Source organism: Cervus elaphus, chromosome 27 (genome assembly GCF_910594005.1).
Source record: "Cervus elaphus chromosome 27, mCerEla1.1, whole genome shotgun sequence".
In the NCBI taxonomy this organism is placed as follows: Eukaryota; Metazoa; Chordata; class Mammalia; order Artiodactyla; family Cervidae; genus Cervus; species Cervus elaphus.
In genome coordinates, this window is record NC_057841.1 from 12,497,869 (window position 1) to 12,523,409 (window position 25,541).

Here is a 25,541-nt window from a genome sequence, read left to right on the forward strand (position 1 = left end):
CATCCCTGGAATGCACTCTATTTTTTAATAAAAGAAGAAATTAGAACTATGTATCACATGAAATAAATTCCACAGACTCATTACATTATTCAGAGTAACTTATTCTATGATACTGCTGCGAAGGAATTAAAGTCTTTCCTGAACTTATGTGGGCATTCTGTCAAAAAGCAACTCTGTTCCACAGTTCTGCATTCTGATCATGAATCCTCCACGTTACTATCAAATACCTAACTCGTTTTGACATTATCACCAGAGATAACTTTCAGCAGCACATTCAGCATCATTCTACGGTGATTTCTCACATACTTTTAACTTTCAACTCATACTCACATATTTTTAGGAAATTGATATTTGACTCATAGGATTTATGCCTATGAGCATCTCTACCTATCAGCATAGACAATGATCGCTTTCTTCTTGAGTTGTAAACAGCAAGTGCTTTGTACATTAACAGTGGCATTAACACTGCTCACACCACCCTCAAAAGTTTTATCTCCTAAATATTGCCCACAGTTAAAATCAAAGTAACAAATGCACAATTAACCTGAACAGAGGGAAACTGTCTACTCAGCACCTTGGGAAATGATCTGGTTGAGTTATGAGGCATCTCATTTTGCAAAGTAGCAATAAAAATGAGCCTTTCATTTTGCAGAGGTACCACTGGCATTTACAGCAGATGATTAAAATAAAGGAGAAAAATAACTTTTGCATTTTATCAGTACAGGGATGTTTTATCCTGGCCGTGCATTCTGGTCTCTGCAGATTTCATCTATCAAAAGAAATGTCTCCACAGTTGTTGCCAAGGGTCCAGTTACTCCCCGGAGATTCCAGACACCGTGACTTACCTTATGAAAGTTCCTGAAATATGCTGCCTTCTCATCGGGAAATTTTTCTAGCCTTCTGGGTCCTTTACTAGATGCCTTCTTGAAAACCAACCAGCATCGTCTGAAAATCTGAAAGGAAATAAAGGAATCTTACTATTTCTCTTTTTACATGCATTTAGTAGCATCAAGGGTTTATCTATTCAACTAAGCCAGTGGGAATGAACTATTTTAAATGCACTTATTTTACAGAGAGAAAAAATCAGGATCATAGGCATGTTATTCTTTCAAATATCAGCAAAACTTTAAAACAATATTAAATATAAAATTTTATGTGAAAAAATTTTGTGTTGTGAGATTGTCAGTGCACCGGTTCCAATCTTCTTCAGTCTCATCAAATCATCTGGGTATCAACACCATATAAAATTCTTACCATTCTAGTGACATACAATTCTGTTTTCCATGATAATGAAGTAACAATTTACTAACTTAAGCACTTTCATAATGCTCAATTTCCTATCTTTGGAGAGACAGCACATTTAAAAATTAACTTATCTTGTACTATTAATTTTAAAAACCCCAAATGCTCATATATTACTTTAGAAAATGAAAGAGAAATGTTTTTTATAGTGGACGCATCTGTTTCACCCGTTTATACTTTCATAGAAACTAGTATTTATTAAATTCTTATTGGCGCAATAGGCATTTAAAAATAAATCTTAAATAAATTAAAAAATTTAGACACATTTAATCCTCATATTCACTACATTAGGTTGCTGGCACTTTAGGATAAAGATAGTTAAAAGTATCAGGATTTGAATATACATCTGTCTGAACAGACATCTCTTCCACTTTAGTTAAAAAAAAAAATATATAGGGCTGTGTATTACACAAACACAGGCCCTTCTCTCTGGGCTGCATCCTGACTTAAAGGACTGATTCTTACACTATCAACTCACGCCCACCTTGTCACCCTCCCTCCACGGGCATGTTTAAGGCAAAGTAATTGAAGGAGTCACCTTTTCAACCACTGAAGAGGTCCAGAAATACAAATTTCCTGTTTGAAATCTTTATAGAAATGCATAATTTTGCGGGAGTTAACATTCTCTATAGCCAAAAAATCAGATCAGCCTATTGCTCTTCTATTTCTTTACTTAAACTGCAAAGTGGCTATGCATGTGAAGGTTAAGTAACTCCAGTCGCATCCAACTCTTGGCAACCCCACGGACTGCAGCCCCCCAGGCTCCTCTGTCCACGGGATTCTCCAGGCAAGAACACTGGAGTGGGTTGCCATGCCCTCCTCCAGGGGATCTTCCCAACCCAGGGACTGAACTGGCATCCCTTATGTCTCCTGTATTGGTAAGCAGGTTCTTCACCACTACTGCCACCTGGGAACTAATGCAGGCCAGATACGGTAATTCCTCTGGAGTGTGCAATTGTTTTGTTTTTCACTAGAAGATAGTCTTTACCCTGTTCAAAGGGACTCAGAACAGTCACATGAAGACCGTTCATCATAAAAGCAGAATAAATAGAATAATGATGCAAATACACAATTTCACTTTATTCTTGCCAGCTTTGCCAGCTCCTTCCTGGTGGCTTCGCAAAGCGAGTGAAGGGCAGCCCTGGGCTTCCAGCACACATGACCGTATCTCTTCTCCACCAGGAGATGTGTCTCCTCTCATCACAAGTCTCCCAATCCCTCCCTGGAAACAAGGAGATAGGCTTTCAGAGCTCCAGCTGTTTTTTCTACATGCTTGCCTTCACACATGCTTGCTAAGTTCTAGTTATTTATTTGCTGACCCCTTACTAATCTCTTTACATCTTTTGGCTAAGATCAAGTGTAGTATCTGTTCTTATCAGTTTAATATCTGATACGTCCTCTATCTTCCCTGGTGGCTCAGACGGTAAAGCGTCTGCCTACAATGCGGGAGACCCGGGTTCGATCCCTGGGTCAGGAAGATCTCCTGGAGAAGGAAATGGCAACCCACTCCAGTACTCTTGCCTGGAGAATACCATGGATGGAGGAGCCTGGTGGGCTATACAGTCCATGGGGTCGCAAAGAGTCGGACACGACTGAGCAACTTCACTTTACTACTAATCTCCATCCCAAAGTAAAACATTAAAAGATATAATAATAATATGACATCAGCATATGGTTTGTTGGATTCCTCAGCCCCAATGTGATGGTTTGGAGGTGGGGCCCCTACGGAGGTAATTAGGATTGATGAGATCTTGAGGATAGGGCCCTCAGGCTGCGATTAGTGTCCTTATGGTTTATGTCCTTATGTAAAGAATCTGAAACAATTGCACTCATCTCAAACGCTAGTAAAGTAATGCTCAAAATTCTCCAAGCTAGGCTTCAGCAATACATGAACTGTGAACTTCCAGATGTTCAAGCTGGTTTTAGAAAAGGCAGAGGAATCAGAGATCAAATTGCCAACATCCGCTGGATCATCAAAAAAGCAAGAGAGTTCCAGAAGAACATCTATTTCTGCTTTATTGACTATGCCAAAGACTTTGACTGAGTGGATCACAATAAACTGTGGAAAATTCTGAAAGAGATGGGCATACCAGACCACCTGACCTGCCTCTTGAGAAACCTGTATGCAGGTCAGGAAGCAACAGTTAGAACTGGACATGGAACAACAGACTGGTTCCAAATAGGAAAAGGAGTATGTCAAGGCTGTATATTGTCACCTTGTTTATTTAACTTATATGCAGAGTACATCATGAGAAATGCTGGGTTGGAAGAAGCACAAGCTGGAATCACGATTGCTGGGAGAAATATCAATAATCTCAGATATGCAGATGACACCACCCTTATGGCAGAAAGTGAAGAGGAAACTAAAAAGCCTCTTGATGAAAGTGAAAAAGGAGTGAAAAAGTTGGCTTAAAGCTCAGGATTCAGAAAACTAAGATCATGGCATCTGGTCCCATTGCTTCATGGGAAATAGATGGGGAAACAGTGGAAACAGTGTAAGACTTTATTTTGGGGGGCTCCAAAATCACTGCAGATGGTGACTGCAGCCATGAAATTAAAAGATGCTTACTCTTTGGAAGGAAAGTTATAACCAACCTAGGTAGCATATTAAAAAGCAGAGACATTACTTTGTCAACAAAGGTCCATCTAGTCAAGGCTATGGTTTTTCCAGTGGTCATGTATGGATGTGAGAGTTGGACGGTGAAGAAAGCTGAGCACCAAAAAATTGATGCTTTTGAACTGTGGTGTTGGAGAAGATTTTTGGGAGTCCCTCCATACTTTAAGGAGATCCAACCAGTCCATCCTAAAGGAGATCAGTCCTGGGTGTTCATCGGAAAGACTGATGTTGAAGCTGAAACTCCAGTACTTTGGCCACCTGATGTAAAGAGCTGACTCATTTGAAAAGACCCTGATGCTGGGAGGGATTGGAGGCAGGAGGAGAAGGGGACAACAGAGGATGAGATGGTTGGATGCCATCACCGACTCAATGGACATGAGTTTCGGTAAACTCTGGGAGTTGGTGATGGACTGGGAGGCCTGTGTGCTGCGGTTCATGGGGTTGCAAAGAGTCGGATACAACTGGGTGACTGAACTGAACTGAACTGAGTGGGGCATAGATAGATTATTAGTATTTATCTCTTGATTATTTTTAGTGGATTGGGAATTCTAATTGAGGTAGAAAGATCCTGTTTGAATGGAATTGAGACCTGAAACTCTGGTAATACAGTTTCTGTTCTTTCCTACAGAAGAATTATTTTCTGTGTACCCTGGACACTTTATTGCTCAGGAACCATGGTGATGTTCAAATGAAGTCTTGTGATGTTCATGGAAATACACAAATATACTCCCTGACTGCAGTGTCCCAGCTTATGCGACAACACTATTTTCTGCTAAAGAAAGACATAAACATTGTCAGAAAGCATAAGTATTTCCATTTAGGCACTTGATATTGCTATAGAACAAATCTGATAACAGATAATAAGGAAAAATAGATTTGGTATTTTTGATAGTATCTTATCTCTTTGCTATTACATTAACAGGCAACCACATATAGTTAAAACTGATTGCTAAAGACCTGATGTAATAGACTGTTTACCAAGCAAAGGCCCTCAAGTTATTATTTTCTTGCTTTGGGATAATTCTAGATTTATAAAACAGTAGCAAAAATGTAAAAGATTTTACCAAACTTCTCTTAATATTAACATCCTCAATAAACATGATACATTTTTCTAAAACTGAGAAATAAACATTGGTAAAATGCTATTATCGAAAATACAGATTCTTTTCAGAAATCACCAGCTTTTTTCCACCAATGTCCTATTCTGCTTTGGGTCCAGTCCAGGGTTTCCCTGGTGGCTCAGAGATGAACAATCGGCCTGCCAATGCAGGAGACACAGGCTTGATCCCTGGGGTTGGGAAGATCTCTGGAGAAGGACATGGAAACCACTCCAGTATTCTTGCCTGGGAAATCCCATGGACAGTGGAGCCTGTCCGTGAGGTCTCAAAAGAGTCAGACATGACTCAGTGACTAAGCCACAACCCGGTGACCATGCTGCATTCAGTCTCCCGTCTCCTTGTGTGTGGACAGTGCTCAACCGTGTCTGGCTCTGTGACCCCATGGACCCTCCAGGCTCCTCTGTCCATGGAATTTTCCAGGCAAGAATACTGGAGTGGGTTGCCATTTCCTATTCCAGGGGACCTTCCCGACCAGGGATCGACCCTGTGTCTCTCATGTCTCCTTCACTGGCAGGCGGAATCTTTACCACTGTGCCACCTGGGCTTCCTATCTCCTCCCCTGTCTCCTTAGTCTCCTCTGATCTTTGATAGTTTCTCAGCATTTTTTACTTTTTTATGACCTTGACAGTGTGGAAGACTACTGGTCAGGCATTTCGAACAAAGTTTCTCAATTTCTGTTTATCTCAATAAAATTATTTTTGATATTTCAAAAGTCTAATGAGAATCTCACAATAAAATGATTAAAACAAAATAATTTATTGGGAAAAATAGTACAAATTATCATGACTGTGGGCTAGTTATATTTTGATGTTTATTTGATTTTTAAATTATTTAATAAATGCTAATAAATGCAGAGGGTTTCATTTTTGGCTTTTCTTGTCTTACTTTTTTAAAAAAACATTTTGCTTTGTGATGGGAGTCAGATAATAAAAAGGGACTTGGTGCTGAGAATTTGTAAATGCCATTCTGTGTCAATGTGAAGTCAAATTCAGCATGAGTCAGCACTCTGAAAGCCACCTTCAGACCAGAAACACGCAATTAGTGGGAGCATGAGGAAATCACCTCTCTGTTCCTTTTTACCAAGCAGTATTTCAAAAGTGTGCTATGCTCTGCTTTAGGCCCTACAGCTGATGCCTGCTATGATTATGTTGGCAAAATTCTGGAGATGAGCAGCAAAAATGACTGCTTTAGTCCAGGAGGGCTGTAGGCTCTTGTGGCACAGTGGTAAAGAACCTGTCTGCAATGCAGGAGACCCGGGTTCCATCCCTGGGTGGACAAGATCCCCTGAAGAAGGAATTACCAGCCCACTCTAGTATTCTTGCCTGGAGAATTCCATAGACAGAGGAACCCGGCAGTCTACAGTCCATGGGGTCACAAAGAGTCAGATACGACTGAGCAACTAACACTTAGACCTCCTGGAAATCACTGCTCTGAGAAGAAAAAATAAAGGAATAGGTCTTATTTTGCTTTTTTTTCGAGTGCATGAAAGAGATCCACACCAATCAAATAGGTATTTTAATTTTTGTTCCATGAGACAGGACATACATCAGTGCCCTTCATTAGCAGCATGTGGGCAGACAGACACTGCTTGGTTTTTCAAAGGCATGTGAACGTGCAGGGACCATTTGGCCGGTTAGTGACAGGACTAATTGCCTGCAGAAAGATTCACCTTCTCACGAGTCCTGTCCCTTCTCGGAAGACATGCCTGCCATTGCTGTTCAAGACGCTGCTTCATTCTCTCCCGGGGAATTAACCCATTTCACCTTCTCATTCAGAGCTATCTCCTAAACATGCCAGTTGTCTCACCAAACAGGCTCCTGGGTACCCTTCAGGTCTTCCTTCTAGAAAATTCCATGCTGCTGCCAGGAGTGCAGGAATTCCCAGGATGCAAAACTGCTCCACGCCTTCGTTTTCTACCGCATTAGCCAGCCAGTCAGCTTGCCATACTCAAAGACCCTCTGGATTCCCTGCCACCTGATGAAAACCCTCTTACCTCATAGCAATCTCTCTTTCATGCTGTCTCCTCTCCAAGGTGATTTTACACAAAGGGCATCCTTTTTCCATTTAAGACTCACTGTGATGGAGACGGTTTGATTTCTTGGCTGGACTTCCTAGCCATAACGATGCTATTTACCCAGAATCCATTCCTAAGATTTAACTTGACTAAAAGTTGGATTTAATGGGCCTGTTCCATCACAAGATGGTGACCGAATGAACTCTGCACTTCAGGTAGGATTTTGGTTAAAAAACTTGGGAGAATTTTTCATTATACAAATTGTCAAATGTGAGGGTCCACTGCCCTAACTGGAGTGACAGAAATTTCATTTCTGGGGATTTCAGAGAATACAGAAGACAGTGGCATATCCAAAGCATCTTATATTTGTTTTCCCTTCTGAAAGCAAGATACTATATACAAGATTACTTGGGCTATAGGATTCAACTGTTTACTTATAACTGCATATAAGATGAATATATCAAGACAACAAATAAACAACCAAATAAGTAAAGCCCATTCAGGAATAGTTACTGCAGGCTCATGCTATGAGTAAATTCAATTACTTAGTCCTGGGTCTTTGTTCTCTCATAAAACGTATATGGTGCTATGAAAGACACACTGTGTTTTTGCAAAAACAGCTTAATGCAGATGAGTTTAGCTTCAGCGATCTTTTCAGAAGGGATATGAACTTTCAATACTGACTTATATTTAATTGCTGTCAAATATATGCCAATATTAGAATCAGTCTCAATGAATTCATTCATTCAAAAAAAATACTTGAGAGCTCTTTGTTCCCTGGGTATAGTAGTAAAAAAAAAAAACAAAACAAAAACTGATTAAAACTTAACAGTAACAACAACCAAAAACACACAACTTTCTGCCCTTAAGGAAACAGGGTTTCTGCCTCTTGGAACATCCATTCACCTGGGCAGCCAGATGATGGCAGATAAATAAGTGCAGTTGTAAACAGTATTTTTCAGTTGTGCTAAGTGCTATGGAGGGGTGGCGAGGGAAGGCTCACCCATGAGCCCACGTTTCAGCAGTAGAGTAAGTGAGAGAAAGGGTGATGCAGACATTTGGGGGAAAAGTGCTTCAGTAAGACAAAACGCAAAGAGCAAAACACCCTAATGAGGGAGTCTGCCTGAACTATTATTCCAAGAACTGCAAGGAGCCAGTGTGGAGGGCAATGAACCACAGTAAGGATTGTAGGAAATAAGAAAAATATTGGGAAAGCCAGGTCAGGAAAGGATCTCCGCTTTAAGAATTCAATCAGATCCATCAACTTTTTCTCTAAGTTATAGCAGATGTTCTTAAACTGAAGTCTAAGCAAATTTAGGATTATAAATTAAATGAAAGTCACAAACAGAATGAAATTTAAAAACAGAGGTACACGGTCAGAAATATTAGACATTCCAGGTTTTCTTTTAAATGCCTAGATTTTTCAAGGCACATGTCATCTCTAAACTGTAAGACCTGCAGCTGTCAATTGCAGCACCTACAGTCCTGTGGTTTCTGGATGTCCAGAGAACAGACTACTAGAATCAAGTATAGCCACTGTGAGTCCTCCTTTGTATACACTTGCAACTCTGGATATAGTTCACAGCCTACTGAGTTCCCTGAAACAAATGCAGTGGCTCTCTGATAAATGTAAACCCAAAGGGTTTTTCTCCACCTGTGAACTGATTAGAAATACTTAAGAATACAAAAGCAATGAAAAGAGGTGAGCTTTAAAGGTGTTACAAGGGGCACCCTGGTGGCTCAGACAGTAAAGAATTCACCTGCAATGCAGGAGACCTAGGTTTGATCCCCAGTTGGGAAGATTCCCTGGAGAAGGGAACAGCAACCCACTCCAGTATTCTTGCCTGGAGAACTCCATGGACAGAGGGGCCTGGTGGGCTGCAGTTCGTGGGGTCCCAAATAGCCAGACAAGACTGGGCAACTAACACTATCAAGCAGCCCACAGTGTCAAAAAGCAGAGTATATTCCTGGGTAATGGGAAGATGTAAATACATTTTCTTAAATATCCATAAGTCTAAATACATTTATTTTTATCTGTAACTTAATTTAGCAAAAAGCTAATATCTCATAAAATATAAGAATTCATATCACTAATTCAAAGATTGCTTTCATTAATATTTTAGTGTTTTAAAAATACTTCTACTGGCCATTTCTGTTTTAGATTATATAATATTTGACTGTAAAAAGCAGAGGTCATTAAGGATGAGAGGAAGCAGTGTCTATGGCTATCCATTTATGTTTATATATAAATGCATTTGCCCTTACATCTATTTGCCTTTTAAAATCTCAGTTTACATATGTATATAAATAATATATATAAATATGCAGCAATCTCTATGTAAACACTCACCGATTTAAATATAAACCACAGGACAAAGAAATTAAAAACTTCTTTCCTTTCTCCTTGGAGCATAATTTAAGTTCAATTTTAAAAGAGAAAAAAGTTCTTACCAATTTTGTTTACTCAAAACTTTGCACCATTCACCACTGTTAGATGTAAAATATAAATATCGCTATCCATTAACAGTGAAATATGTATATCTCATTTTTTCTCATTTCATGGTTGGAAAGTCCAAAGTAAGTGTGTTCATCTTTTCTGTTTCTATTGTCTTGCTTTCTCTTTATCTTAATAATCCAGAAGAATAGTCGGACATTCACAAAAGGCAAACGATGATTCCCCCAAGTCTCACCACTGCCAATTTTTGTGGAGGCCAACTGTTTTTTGTTTTCCGCCTGAATATACATAGTTCTCTCTACTGCAGTTGTCTACCAGGCCATCCATGAAATGCTGGGAGAGAAAACACACAAGGTTTAGAGTCACAGCCAGAAACGAAATGCTTCACAGCAGCACCAAGTTTTGGGTGGAGAGTGTGAAATTGTCATCATTATCAGGAGAATGAAAACCAGTTGTAGAGCAGATCTGGGATGCAGTAACCCAAGCAGGCGGCAATTTTTAGAAACCATTACAGCACTGGAAGGATATCTACAATGATTAATCTTCTCTTCTTGCTCCCCACTTTCAGACATGATACAGAACAAAATACCCTTGCTCTTTGCTCAAAATCTCCAGGAAAGAACCATGTCTTTTGGCTTTCAGTTTATCTAAAATCAGAGTAACTCTTTGGCTCCATCAACTTAGTTTTTGGAAATTGATGTTTTATTTTCATCAGTCAGCTGTAGAGCTGTAACGTTACTGTAAGTAAACACTCTATTTCCAGGTACAACCTGTATGCTTCTGTTTTATGGACCCAGTTACTATGGGGCTAAGAAGGTACAAGTCAAACATGCAAATCACAGCTCAAAAGATTTCCTCTTCAGTTTACTTCTCCTTTCGGGATTTTTATTATATTTCCTCCACGTGTCAACCATATTTTTAGTCACATAAGCTTCAGATCTTGGTGCTATCATTAATTTCCCCCTTTACCTGCACCATCCCAAAGTCTGTGGGCAAAACACAAAAATGAGAGGCTCCTGTGATGTAGTAAGAATGGGCTGAATTGAGGAAAACACACACACACACACACACACACACACACACACCCTTAGGAAAGAAAGAAAGGATATAAATACAAATGGTAGAAGACCTTAAAAGCCAAAGAGAGTTTTCATTTCATGCAGCAGAAAATGGAGTCAACAGTTTCACATACACATGCCCCCTTAGGAAAGAAATAAAGGATATAAATACAAACGGCAGAAGACCTCAAAAGTCAAAGAGTTTTCACTTCATGCAGCAGAAAGCGGAGTCAACAGTTTTATTAAGGGAGTGATATTATGGGACTAATATTTTAAAGATATTAGATCAGCAGCAGGGTTCATATAACGGTGCCCTCCGTGGGTCAGCTGTGTCCTGCTCTTTGTGATCCCAGGGACTGTAGCCCACCAGGCTCCTCTGTTCATGGAATTTTCAGGCAAGAAAACTAGCAAAGGATGCCATTTCCTACTTCAGGGGATCTTTTCCACCCAGGGATCAAATGACAATAGAATAATTTCTTTAGATAAACAGTATATTCACACTAGAGGAGATGAGAACTCAGCCACTGCTGAGGGCAGCAGAGAGAGAGAAGATGAAATCCAAGATGAAAAACATTACAGGAAAAATTTGAACTTCATAATAAACTTAATACAAGTGAAGAATTAAAGATATATCTAAGTTTTTATACCTAGATAGCTAAGTGAATGATGGCATTTATGCAACTGTCTCAAAACCTAAGAAATGATTTAGTTTTAGATATGCCGTTTAATACAATATTTAAACAACTGTGCTACCAAAACTGTTTTGAACAAAGTTAAAAACTGCAGTCTTCTGCAAAATGGATGCTTTCCACACTTCCTAAGAATAACTTCTCACCATTAAGCTATATCCTCCTTGTGAAAACAGTCTCTTCAGTTTCTGGACATAAATTTGCAGACTCATTCAATGTTGATTCAACACTCAGTGCTTTTTTGAACACTTACTGCCTCTTTAAAACTATAAAGTGCAATATACTTAAAATGTTGAATCAGCAAACATGTTTCCATTACTTGTTTCAAATTGGTGTATCAACCTGACTTAAGTCTACATACCAGTGGAACTGTCTTGAATAAAACGTTTAAACCCAGATAAAAATTATTCCATGCCTCTTGTAATCCACTGTTTTTTAAACATAATGGTGCTATTCAGACATTGGTTTCAAATGAGAAATGTATAGGAAGGTTTCAACTAACAGTTTTCTGGTAACAAATTTGATTACACCTGAAGGTACTCGCTGCGTTGCAGAAAGGGGACCCCTTTCAGGGCCGGAAAGGGGGCTCTTCCGAGGAGACACACATGCTGTCAAAGCAAGAGCCCTCACTGGGAAAGGGAGCGGAGAGCCAAAGGGTAACGGGGCCCAGGAGGACCGCTCCGCAGGGGGCTCACGCTCTCGGGTTTTATGGTGATGCGGTCACTTTCTGGGTGGTCTCTGGCCGGTCACTCTGACTCAGGGGCCTTCCTGGCGGCGCCTGCATCTCTCAGCCAAGGTGGATGCCAGCGAGGAGGATTCTGGGAGCTGACAGGATGTGTGGCGTCACCTTTTGACCTTTCCCAAATTCTCCCAGTGGGGGGTGGCTTGAGAGTTCTGTGTTCCTTACCAGGACCTCCTGTTGTAAAATAACTCACAGGAACGGTTCCTATGGTGACTGGCCAGGGTCGGAGGTATCAGTCAGCGTGCTTCCCTTAACTGTTTCATTTCAGTCTGTTATAAATAGCTGCCAGATTTAGTAATGAACTTAAAGAATGATGAAAATGTCAGTGGTAAGAGAAGTTCTGTAATGATCTTTAAGAAATTCCAGAACTTGCAGGGTCAGTAGTTACCAATCATTAAATTCTCTTTTTCATATGTGTACCTCATATGACATATCTTGGGCTTCCCAGGTGGTACTAGTGGTAAAGAATCCGCCTGCCAATGCAGGTTAAGATGTAAGAGATGTGGGTTTGATCCCTGGGTCGGGAAGATCCCCTGGAGTAGGAAATGGCAACCCACTCCAGTATTGTTGCCTGGAGAATCCCATGGACAGAGGAGCCTGGTGGGCTATAGTCATAAAGAGACGGACTTGACTGAAGCGACTTCGCTCACATGCATGCATGAGGTATCTTAAAGTTAATGTACATCCTTCCAATCAAAAACTTTAATATATTGACTGTATCTGTATACCTTTATTAACAACATTAATTACTGTTTTTATATTTCACATTTTGCAAGATAGTATAAAATTTCATGTATGAAACATTATAAAACCTAACACTTCCAATTATATGACAGAGCTTATTGATATACTATTTTGTTGTTGACAGTCCTTGCTCTCAAGGGCTGGAAACCAGCCAGTGAGGAAGAATTACCCATTTATTCTGACCAACTGAAAACTTCAACACAGCTACAACATTTCATGTCTAAAACTCAAGTGATGAGAGAGACAAAAAAAAAAAAAGCTAATAAAAGAAGAGTGAAAACAAGAAGGATCTGAAATTGACTTTCCTTCTAAAGCCTAAGAAACCTACAGGCAACATGGGGCTTGCTTGTCAGTATACCCATGAAGAACTCTTCAATCCAAGTGCTTAGTTATAAATAAATGTTTGCCTCCCAAACAGACTGTTTTGAAAATACCCATTTGAACAACCTTTGTATCCCTTCATTTTAATAACACAAATCTTGTGCAGAAATAAGTGATTTTTTTTTAAAAGATCAAGAATAAAGAAAGTATCAAGATCTAAACTAAATGGTTTTGAAAGTATGGGTTCCTTGAAGCCTTAGGCATTAATCCACGCTCAGTAACTGAACAGAAGCTTACTTCCTCATAGCATGAAAAAGACATGAAAGCTTCAGGAGTTTGAAAGTCCAGGGAAGAAACAGCTTAAAGGGTGACTGATTGCAAATGTATAAAGCTCATTTTGAAATGAAATGTCTTAAGTGAGAGGTTTTACTCAGGAAAGAAAATTAATTTCTTTGCAAAATGTACACAGTGTTTCTTATCTACTTTACACTTTTTTTTCTACTTTACATTTTTATGTCTCTCATTTGCCCTAATTTAATTTTAGCTGCTGTTTAAAAAAATGTACTGGCTTTCTGTTTAGAGCTACATAATTAGATTTGGATGCTCTTTTCTTGGTTTAGTGTTATTTGAATTTTGTGGTTTAACCTGACTTTTTCTCTTTATTCATCATGTTGGGCATCACTTCAATCATGCAGCAGCAGCAATCTTGACTTTGAGTAATAGGGACAATAAAGGTGGCACCTCAAATAAACGCAGAAAGGATAACAAACATTTTAAATCTGAAAAAAAAGCATCAAATTTGCATCCATGACTTTGGCCCAGCATTCTCTCATTCTAAATTTTACACCATCAATTCACTCGCATTCATAACAATGTTATATGGATAAATGATAAATTGCAGGGTTGCTGGTAACAGCAAAGTAACCACAATACCTGTTGATAAGAACTTGTCAAATCCACTACCGTACATTTCCAAAATGGGGTAAGACAGCGTTCGATGTTCTGATTGAAAATATCTCCAGATTATGTTTATGTGTGGAGAAAAACCTTGCTTTTTTCATATACATGTGTCTTTTGCATGAGAAAGAAAGAAACTGAAAAATATTCTGCCACATGTTCTTGGATCTCCATAAAGAAACACTAGAACTGCAAAAAGAACTTTAAAAATCGGTTCCACCACAGGATTGACAGGTATGGTCCACTAAGATGAGGGGAGGGAGAGATACTTTTCAATTCATGCATTATGTGCCACTAATAGGTAAGGAATATTAAAATATAAGCAACAAGGGTTTAAAGCTTCACAGACATATTTTGACTGCTAAAAGAAAATTTATATGGGCAGCCAATGGAGGCTCCACAGTCACATTTGCATTTTAGAATGGTTGACTCTGGCAGTGGGGTGCAGAGTAGGTTGATGAGGAAATGCCTGAGGCATGGAGGTCTCTTAGTTGGCTTTACTTCTAACAATAGTTGACATTCAGTACCCAAATTTGTTATGTTAAGTGCTTTCTCACTCAACCCTCACACCCATATTGTGTGGTAATGACCCCTATTATTTCCATTTTACTGATGAAGCAACTGAGGCTCAAACAAACTTGTCTACCAATCTTTGAGGACCAAGGACAACATGTTGCATGGGGGAGGGGAGAGGAAGGGGAGAGGGAAAAAGGAGAAGGGGAAGCTGGACATTTAAAGGGAAATGGAGACACTGTATTGTACATTTGAAAGTTGCTAAGACAGTAGATCTTAAAAGTTCTCAACATAGGAAAAAAATTGTTTGTAACTATATGCGGTGTTGTATGCTAACTAAACTAGTTTTGATAGTTCTTTGTAAAATATATACATATATCAAAATCATTGTTAAACTAATACAATGTTATGTATCGACTATTGTTGTTGTTCAGTCGCCCTGCAGCATGCCAGGCTTCCCTATCCCTCACCATATCCCAGGGTTAGCCCAAGTTTATGTCCATTGCGTCGGTGATGCCATCCAGCCATCTCATCCTCTGATACCTTCTTCTCCTTCTGCCCTCCATCTTTCCCAGCATCATGGACTTTTCCTTTGAGTTGGTTGTTTGCATCAGATGACCAAAATACTGGAGCTTCAGCTTCAGCATCAGTCCTTCCAACAAGTATTCAGGGTTGATTTCCCTTATGATTGACTGGTTTGATCTCCTCGCTGTCCAAGGGGCCTTCAGGAGTCTTCTCCAGCACCATAGTTCGAAGGCATTGATTCCTTGGTGCTCTGCCTTCTTTATGGTCCAGCTCTTACAACCATACATGACCACTGGGAAGACCAGAGCCTTGATTATACAGACCTCTGTCGGCAGAATAATGTCTTGTCTTTTCAACACACTGTCTAGGTTTGTCATAGCTTTCCTGCCAAGAAGCAATCATCTGATTTCATGGTTGAAGTCACTATCTGCAGTGATTTTGGATCCCAAGAAGAGGAAATCTGTCATTACTTCCACCTTTCCCCTCCTATTTGCCATGAGGTAATGGGGCCGGATGCCATGATCTTAGCTTTTTTGATATTAGTTTCAAGCCAGCTCGTTCACTCTCCTCCTTCACCCTCATCAAAGGGTTCTTTAGTTCCTCTTCACTTCCTGTCAATAGAGTGGTATCATCCGCATATCTGCTGATGTTTCTCTCACCTATGTCAGCTATATCTCAATTAAAAGTATACATAGAGATAAAGGGAAAGAGCAGGAACTGGGATAGACTGGGAGTTTAAGATGGACAGGTACACACTACTACATTTACAGTGGATAACCAACAACGACCTACTATATAGCACAGGGACCTCTACTCAATATTACATAACAACTTAAATGGGAACAATTTGAAAAAGAACAGAACAGGTACATGTGTAACTGAATCACTTTGCTGTACATCTGAAACTAATAAAACATTGTAAATCAACTGTATTCTGATACAAAATAAAAAATTCAAATATGTAAAAAATAATAGAAGGGAATGGAGGAAAGGAATTCCCAGGAAGACAATCAGAAAGGGAATAGGAGTAAGTGAAGAGCTAATATTCAGCAATTAAGACAGGAGGAGTATAAGGGATGATGGAGTAGAAGAGAAACCTTCTAAGGTGCCTATTTTAACTATTCCTTTGGGGGAAAATAGAAGGCAATGTGTAGCCTGCATGAAAGAAATGACAATAACAATGAGAGAGCAGGTTCACGGTGGTCTCTGCTGTAATGTAAATGTTATAGGATTTGCTTATCTGTCTCCTCACTCTTTTCATATTTATCTTCTATGTAGGTTCTCATACATCAAAATAACATTTCTACTGTCAAAATGTATTTTTCCAACCAACAAGATACCTGGAAAAAGAGCTTACTTAACTAGTTTTCAAAAAACTAATGACAGTCCTGTAACCTCACAGTATCTGTCATATGTCACAACAGTAAAAATCAAATTGAACAAAGCAGGTTTATTTTAACATCTCTGCTTCGATACAAGTCCTTATGAAAAATCCTTCAATCATTCCTTTATAAAGAATAACAACACAAAAAGCTTCTAAGAAGCTTATTTTTACTAGAAGCTCTATCTCTGATACATCTTAGACACCATGGACTATACTATAAAAGCAATTTTAAGATGTACTGTTATAAAAAATCATACAGAAGCAAAGAAAATTCCCTCTGCAAAAGAGATTTCATTGGCATCTTGGCGTGGCCACTACTGATGATGTCTCTGAAATGTATTTGCCAGATAGCAGTCATAAATTATTCTTATTCAAAAGCATAAAATCAGAACAGGAATAGAAGCCTGCATGTTTGTATAAAATTAACAGCCTTCTAGACGTAAAGGACACAGTGGATATGAGTTTGAGCAAACTCCCGGAGTTAGTACAGGGAAGCCTTCACTGTCAGGGAAGCCTGGCAAGCTGCAGTTCATGGGGCCACAAAGAGTTGGACATGACTTAGTGACTGAACAACAAGACATAAAGGAATAATCCAACTCTTTATCAGTGTATCTTATTCTTACTAGTGTTAGCTGCTCAGTCATGTCTGACTCTTTGAGACGCCATGGACTATAGCCCTCCAGGTTCCTCTGTCCATGGGATTCTCCAGGCAAGAATACTGGAGTGAGTTGCCACTCCCTTCTCCAGGGGATCTTTCCAACCCAGGGATCGAACACAGGTCTCCTGCTCTGCAGGTAGATTCATTACCATCTGAGCCATGAGGGAAGTCCTATCCATATTGAGTGCCCAATAATTATCTGAGAGTATAGATCCTTAAATGCAAATCAGCTCAATAAATATTCACAGATCACTGACTATAAGCCACTGTACTAGGCACAGGCCAGTGCAATAATGAATGGATCCTGGCTTGACGGAACATGCAGTCCAGTGGGGCAGACCAGCATGCAAAGACTAATTTCAAATCATTAAAGAAAGCACCACAGTAGTGATGCTCTCAACACATGGAGACAAACAGGAGCATTTGACACAGCCTGAGAAGAAAGGCTGGATGAAGAAAAGCTGATCAGAGAGAGATAAGCAGGCAACAAACAACAGTGGCAGGAAGCAAGTCTTTTATAAAATCAAATTGAAATCATCTGATGAATCATTTTATCTGTGATTACTTGAATAGGATTTAAATAATACTTCTTTCTTGTATGTTAATGTGTATATTCTTTTGTCTGTATGACAATTTTGATGAATTAATTTAAGATATATGAAATTGGTCCTTTGATCATACATTCATTAACTAGCTACGTGATATTGGACAGCTTTCCGAACCACTTGAGCTTACTTATTCTCTCCTGTAAGGTGGAGTTGAACTAAGTCACTTTAGTTCTTTAGTCACCTCAATTCAGTTCAGTTGCTCAGTCATGTCTGACTCTTTGCCACCTCATGGACTGCAGCATGCCAGGCCTCCCTGTCCGTCACCAACTCCCAGAGTTTACCCAAACTCATGTCCATTGAGTCGGTGATGCCATCCAACCATCTCATCCTCTGTCGTCCCCTTCTCCTCCTGCCTCCGATCTTTCCCAGCATCAGGGTCTTTTCAAATGAGTCAGCTCTTCACGTCAGGTGACCAAAGTTTTGGAGTTTCAGCTTCAACATCAGTCCTTCCAATGAACACCCAGGACTGATCTCCTTTAGGATGGACTGGTTGGACCTCCTTGCAGTCCAAGGGACTCTCAAGAATCTTCTCCAACACCACAGTTCAAAAGCATCATTTTTCAGTGCTCAGCTTTCTTTATAGTCCAACTGTCACATCCATACATGACTACTCGAATAACCATAGACTTGACTAGATGGACCTTTGTTGGCAAAGTAAAGTCTCTGCTTTTTAATAGGCTGTCTAGGTTGGTCATAACTTTTATTTTAAGGAGCAAGTGTCTTTTAATTTCATGGCTGCAGTCACCATCTGCAGTGGAGCCCCCAAAATAAGAGTATGCCACTGTTTCCATTGTTTCTCCATCTATTTGCCATGAAGTGATGGGACCGGATGCCATGATCTTAGTTTTCTGAATGTTGAGCTTTAAGTCAACTTTTTCACTCTCCTCTTTCACTTTCATCAAGAGGCTCTTTAGTTCTTCACTTTCTGCAGTAAGGGTGGTGTCATCTGCATATCAAAAGTTATTGGTATTTCTCCTGGCAATTTTGATTCTAGCTTGTGCTTCTTCCAGCCCAGCATTTCTCATGATGTACTCTGCATATAAGTTAAATAAGCAGGGTGACAATATACAGCCTTGATGTACTCCTTTTCCTATTTGGAACCAGTCTATTGTTCCATGTCAAGTTCTATCTTTTGCTTCCTGACCTGCATACAGGTTTCTCAAGAGGCAGGTCAGGTGGTCTGGTATTCCCATCTCTTTCAGAATTTTCCACAGTTTACTGTGATCTACACAGTCAAAGGCCTTGGCATAGTCAATAAAGCAGAAATAGATGTTCTTCTGGAACTCTCTTGCTTTTTTGATGATCCAGCGGATGTTGGCAATTTGATCTCTGATTCCTCCGCCTTTTCTAAAACCAGCTTGAACATCTGGAAGTTCACGGTTCATGTATTGTTGAAGCCTAGCTTGGAGAATTTTGAGCATTACTTTGCTAGCATGTGAGATGAGTGCAATTGTGTGGTAGTTTGAACATTCTTTGGTCACTTAAGGGTCTTTTAAAACAAAACACATCGTGATTTATTGTTGATATATTAACACAGGCTGTATCTCTGCCATTTATTGTTTAAAGTTAAGAATGATTAAGAATAGTGTGGAGAGGGAGATGGGAGGGGGGATCGGGATGGGGAACAAGTGTAAATCTATGGCTGATTCATATCAATGTATGACAAAACCCACTGAAATGTTGTGAAGCAATTAGCCTCCAACTAATAAAAAAATTAAAAAAAAAAAAAAATAAAAAATAAAAAAGCCAAAAAAAAAAAAAAGAATAGTGATGTGATCACTCATTATTAGAGAAATGCAAATCAAAACCACAATGAGGTACCATTACACACCAGTCAGGATGGCTGCTATCCAAAAGTCTACAAGCAATAAATGCTGGAGAGGGTGTGGAGAAAAGGGAACCCTCTTACACTGTTGGTGGGAATGCAAACTAGTACAGCCACTATGGAAAACAGTGTGGAGATTCCTTAAAAAACTGGAAATAGAACTGCCATATGACCCAGCAATCCCACTTCTGGGCATACACACTGAGGAAACCAGATCTCAAAGAGACATGTGCACCCCAATGTTCATCGCAGCACTGTTTATAATAGCCAGGACATGGAAGCAACCTAGATGCCCATCAGCAGATGAATGGATAAGGAAGCTGTGGTACATATACACCATGGAATTTTACTCAGCCGTCAAAAAGAATTCATTTGAATCAGTCCTAATGAGATGGATGAAACTGGAGCCCCTTATACAGAGTGAAGTAAGCCAGAAAGATAAAGAACATTACAGCATACTAACACATATATATGGAATTTAGAAAGATGGTAACGATAACCCTATATGCAAAACAGAAAAAGAGACACAGAAATACAGAACAGACTTTTGAACTCTGTGGGAGAAGGTGAGGGTGGGATGTTTCAAAAGAACAGCATGTATACTATCTATGGTGAAACAGATCACCAGCCCAGGTGGGATGCATGAGACAAGTGCTCGGGCCTGGTACACTGGGAAGACCCAGAGGAATCGGGTGGAGAGGGAGGTGGGAGGGGGGATCGGGATGGGGAATAAGTGTAAATCTATGGCTGATTCATATCAATGTATGACAAAACCCACTGAAATGTTGTGAAGTAATTAGCCTCCAACTAATAAAAAAATTAAAAAAAAAAATAGTGATGTGACATTTTTGATAAAATAATGATATCTATATTATAAAAATTTCAAATAGTATAAAAGTGCACAGAAGACAGGTCATCTAGCTATCAGAAATAACTGTAATTAATAAAATGACTGACATTTTATGTAGACAAAAATGAGATGTTTAATAAAACTATATTTAATTTAATAATAGCAAAATATTCATTCTACTTTTCTATTTTAACAATATATATTTTGTTGTTCTTCACTTGCTAAGTCATATATTTAGCAGGTTGTGTTTATTAGTCATATTTTTACATATCAAATTGTATGGCATTTAATTTGCACTTTGGTAATAATTGAATAAATTATCTAAAGATAAATGTACTCAAAACTATTTAAATTTTCTTACCATAGATTCTCTATTCCTGAGTTAATTATTTCCATGCAGTTTTCAGTGGGCCCAATTTTATTGCCAACTTATTTGTGCTAAGAAAGATTTGTAGGTGTAATTCCTTGAATTCTTACATACTTGAATACTGTCACATGTCCTCTTTACAGTCATTGACTATTTGGCTGGACTGAATTTCGTGATAAATGCCTGATTCTGTGAGACTTACAGACATTGTGTAATTATGTAGATATTGTACCTGGCACTGGTCCTTTTCTATGACATCTCCATTTATTGTCTGGCAGGTCAATACTTTTTTACTTCATCATTATTTTTGTACTTCAAAATTATTTTGAACTTCATCATTATTTTTCAAGAATTCTTTCTAGGTGTTACATAATTCCTAAGACATTTCATGTTTAAGTATATAAGTCCATTCCACTGACATTTGGGTAACAATTTGGTCAAGTACTAATACAATATTTTTTGAAAAACATTTCCTATCACTCAGAACTTTGTAGGTATTGATATACTATATTCTAGAATCCAAAGTTGCATACGAAAATTTTAGACTCATTTGAGTGATCCCATTGTAAATTGTTTTCTTTTCTGGATGGAAATCTGAAGAACTCAAGATATTTATTTCTTAGTATAGTCTAAGAGTAAAGACACTAACAATAAAACACAGAGGTAACATCTTTAAAATCAAGAACATGATTAGAATGTCCACTGTCATATACGTTACATATAATTCCTAGAAAGTTCATTAATCAAGAAAAAACTATATAAGTATTCAGAAAACATCAAGGAAACAGAAGTGATCATTATTTATAGTTTATAGAAATTATATTGCCTGCATTGAAAAAATGAGTTAGAATAATCATAATTTTTAAAATTAAAATTATAATTTTCATAGGTCAGTCAACCACAAGATCAAAATACAGAAATTAACTGCTTTTCTATTAACCAACAAAGGTGTAAAAAATGCAAGAGGAAAATATAAGCTTTACAGTGGCATGAAAATATTAAATGAGCATAAACCTAGGAAAGAAAAGTGATTAAGAGTAATACAGAGCAAATATCTAACTTTTGGGGCTTCCCAGTGGTTCATACAGTAAAGAATTCACCTGCAATGCATGAGACCTGGGTTCGATCCCTGCATTGGGAAGATCCCCTGAAGGAGGGCATGGCAACCCACTCTAGTATTCTTGACTGGAGAATCCCCATGGACAGAGGAGCCTGGCGGGCTACAGTTCATGGGGTCACAAACAGTCAGACACAGCTGAGTGACTAATCATAGCACAGGTGGTTCAGAGGGAAAGAATCTGCCCGGCAATGCAGGAGATGCAGGAGACTCAGGTTCAATTCCTGGATCAGGAAGATCCTCTCAAGAAGGAAATGGCAACCCACTTCAGTCTTCTTCCCTGGAAAATCAGGGACAGGAGCTGGACGGCTACACTCCATGGAGTCACAAAAAGTCAGACACAACTGAGCACACACATACACATCTAACTTTGGGGGAAGACATTAGAGTATTAACGAAATGGGAGGTATGAGCAATATGATGATTCACCCTGATTCTCTTCACACTAGTCTCTAAGTGCAATTTCAACCAAAACCTCTGCATGGTATTTTATACAACTTTGTCAATCTAAAATCATGGCAGGTGTTAAAAAAGAAGGAGGGAAAGGGTTCTCCCATTCTGCCATAAAGACTTAAGGTGGAGGTACCGTAATTAAGACCTGTGGTATTGACACAGACAGGGACAAGAGGAGACTAGAACGGGGTCACCAGCTGGCAGACACATGTGGGACACTATGCATGACAAAGCTGGGATTCAGAACAACACAGCTAACGACTGCTCAATAAACGGTAATGGGAAACTCACTACTCACAGGGAAAAAACAAAGGACACATTGCCTACATCCCACCTCATACAACATCAGTTCCTGTGAATAAATACTGTAAATAAAAGAGGCAATGCTTTCAAAGTTTTAGAACCAAATAAAGGATAAAAAATTCATTACATGCTTGAGAAAGAATATTTTAAGCCTTATATCAAACTCACAAGATATAAATGCAAAGATTGAGAGACATAACTATATTGAAATTTAAAATGCTATTTGTCAAAATATATCATTAACGCTTTTTAAATTCTTGGAGATGATATATGAAACAGATAAGAGATGACAGTATGTATACAACTTATAATGCACACCTGGATATTTTGAGTGAAGGCCAGTAGTAAGCCAGGACACATGAAGGAATACGCAAAAGCTATTTAGCTATAGATAAAAAAAAATTATTCTAGATTTATGGAGAATATATAAGTATTGATTTTTTTTTATTCTTAAACCTATGAGTGGCTTAAACATTGCAAAAAAAAAAAAAGACTTTAAGAGAAGAAAATTTTAATTTTATTCAGTTCACATCAGAACATTTCATCATTCTAGTTCCTGCTCTCTCTCAAACTTGGGGAAACTAAATATTATTGCTTATAAGTTATGGGAGTTTTCTCTGTCTCTAATAAGAATCAGAAAGAATCCAGACTTTATTAGAATTTATTGTTCTAATGGGATAGTTTTAATGCACCAGAGATTAGTTGGCTACTTGAGGTAAAATTCAAGGCATTCAATTCAAAATTTTCAGCATGTGAGCAAGCGGTGGCCAAGAACCACTGTGAGGCTAAATTCGAGCCTGAACTGAAACACACAGAAAGAACAAGGGCTGTGGCTGGAGAAAGAGAGAAGAATGGAGCTGCTAAAGCGAACCGGGAGTGGACACCAAAGACAGCAGATGTTTCAGAGGTGGAGCGCAGAACCACAGACACACACTGGCATGAGAGGGGGCAGAGGGCAAAGTCCTTAGCACTTGGTGAGAGTATCAGATTGCATTCATGTGTCGGTAATTTTACATCACATTTCTCTAAATCTCCATATGTCTGGGCTCTCAGAGCAATCGCTTATGTAGATGATAATTAGAGCATGGCTTTCCCATGCTGTGGACTGACCAGATAACACATTCACAAACTCAAACTCTCAGGAAATATATACAAATAGAAGGTTCATTTTTAATATATTTTACACTAATTGCATCAAAATTTAAAAATAATTTTGTCTGATTCTTATTAGGATGAAAAAGTAAAAGACGTTTATCTGTTTAAACATCATTCATCGAATGAGATCGTATAAATGATTCTAGCTTTAATTTCATACATGAGAAAAGGGGGACAAAATAACTGCCCTAAAATCATCATCACTTTGTAATTAAATACTTAGAAATAGAATTTAATTCTGCTGATCTTGAGCTAGTATTATCCCCTTATTCCATATTCTGTCCCATTAAAAAGTGAGACAGTCATACAGTGCTTCATACAGGGTACCTTGTTGATTGGCCAATTTAATTTTTACCATATATAAAATGTCACACTTAGATAAACATTTAATAACAATCATGAAGAAAAATTTTCATATCTAAACTATATACAATTTTGTTGTTGTTCAGTTGCTCAGTCATGTCCAACTCTTTGTGACCCCATGGACTGCAGCCCACCAGGCTTTCCTGTCCTTCACCATCTCCCAGAATTTGCTCAAACTCATGTCCATCGAGTTGGTGATGCCAAACAACCATCTCATCCTCTGTCATCTCCTTATCCCCCTGCTTTCAATCTTTCCCAGCATCAGGATCTTTTCTAATGAGTTGGCTCTTCACATCAGGTGGTTGAAGTATTGGAGTGTCAGCTTCAGCATCAGTCCTTCCAGTGAATATTCAGGGTTGATTTCCTTTAGGATTGACTGGTTGGATCTCCTTGCAGTCCAAGGGACTTTCAAGAGTCTTCTCCAAGATCACAGTTCAAAAGCATCAATTCTTTGGCACTCAGCCTTCTTTATGGTCCAACTCTAACATCCATACATGACTACTGAAAAAACAGCCACCTTGCAGTTACCTAATTTACAATAGTATATAGAAGTAATATAGGCTGTATAGGTTTCCCGGGTGGCTTAGCAAAAAAGAATCTGCTTTGCAGGAGATGCAGGTTTGATCCCTGGGTCAGGAAGATCCCCTGGAGAAGGGAATGGCTACCCATGCCAGTATTCTTGCCTGGAGAATTTCATGGACAGAGGAGCCTGGTGGGCTACAGTCCATGCGGTCACAAAGTCAGACACGACTGAGTGATTAACACTTGCACTTTTTTTTCACCTGTGAATTCATGTATAGAATTAAGCATCTTATTTTCTATGTTACAGAGAAATAAAATTCCAGAGAACAGAGAGATATATAGCATAGCCAGAGACCTGGGTTAAATATGCTACTAACAGCGGCGGAACTTGCAAACTAGTTCTTACTGTCTTACTCAGTGTCTCTTCAGTTTTGCTAAATTCAGGTTCAAAACAAGGATGAATCATCTCACCAGAGGACAAATGCTCTGGCAAGGACAATGATGCCTAGAAGTAAACAGAAGGCATAAAAATTTGAAAGGAAGAAGAAACCTGTCTTTATTTTCAGATAACATAATTTTATATTTTAAAGTGCTAAGAGATGTCTAAAGAACAAGAGCTAACAAAATAACTATACTGAAGACAGGAATTCTACTGAAGATCTGAAATAACAAAGATGACTGCTTTTCTGTATACTAGTATATATACTAAACGGTATATACTATATACTGTTTTCTGATAACGGGAAAATAAAGTTTAAAAGGTAAAGCAGTATAAAATACTTAGAAAAACACATACCAAGATCTAAGAAAGATCTCTATACTGAAAACTACACAACTCTTGAGAGAATTAAAGAAGCTGCATACAAAGGGACATTTCCGAC

The 25,541-nt window shown here is 38.7% G+C and overlaps 1 protein-coding gene and 1 pseudogene across 1 annotated transcript in view; one reads left to right on the forward strand and one right to left on the reverse strand.

Moving 5' to 3' along the window:
• Window positions 1-25,541, reverse strand: part of DOK6 (docking protein 6) — a 393,486-nt gene that overhangs the window by 273,085 nt on the left and 94,860 nt on the right. Inside the window, exon 2 of the mRNA XM_043888767.1 lies at window positions 846-953. Coding sequence (XP_043744702.1) covers window positions 846-953 — 108 coding nt within the window. The remainder of the gene's footprint in view (window positions 1-845; window positions 954-25,541) is intronic.
• Window positions 2,631-2,736, forward strand: LOC122685111 (annotated as a pseudogene).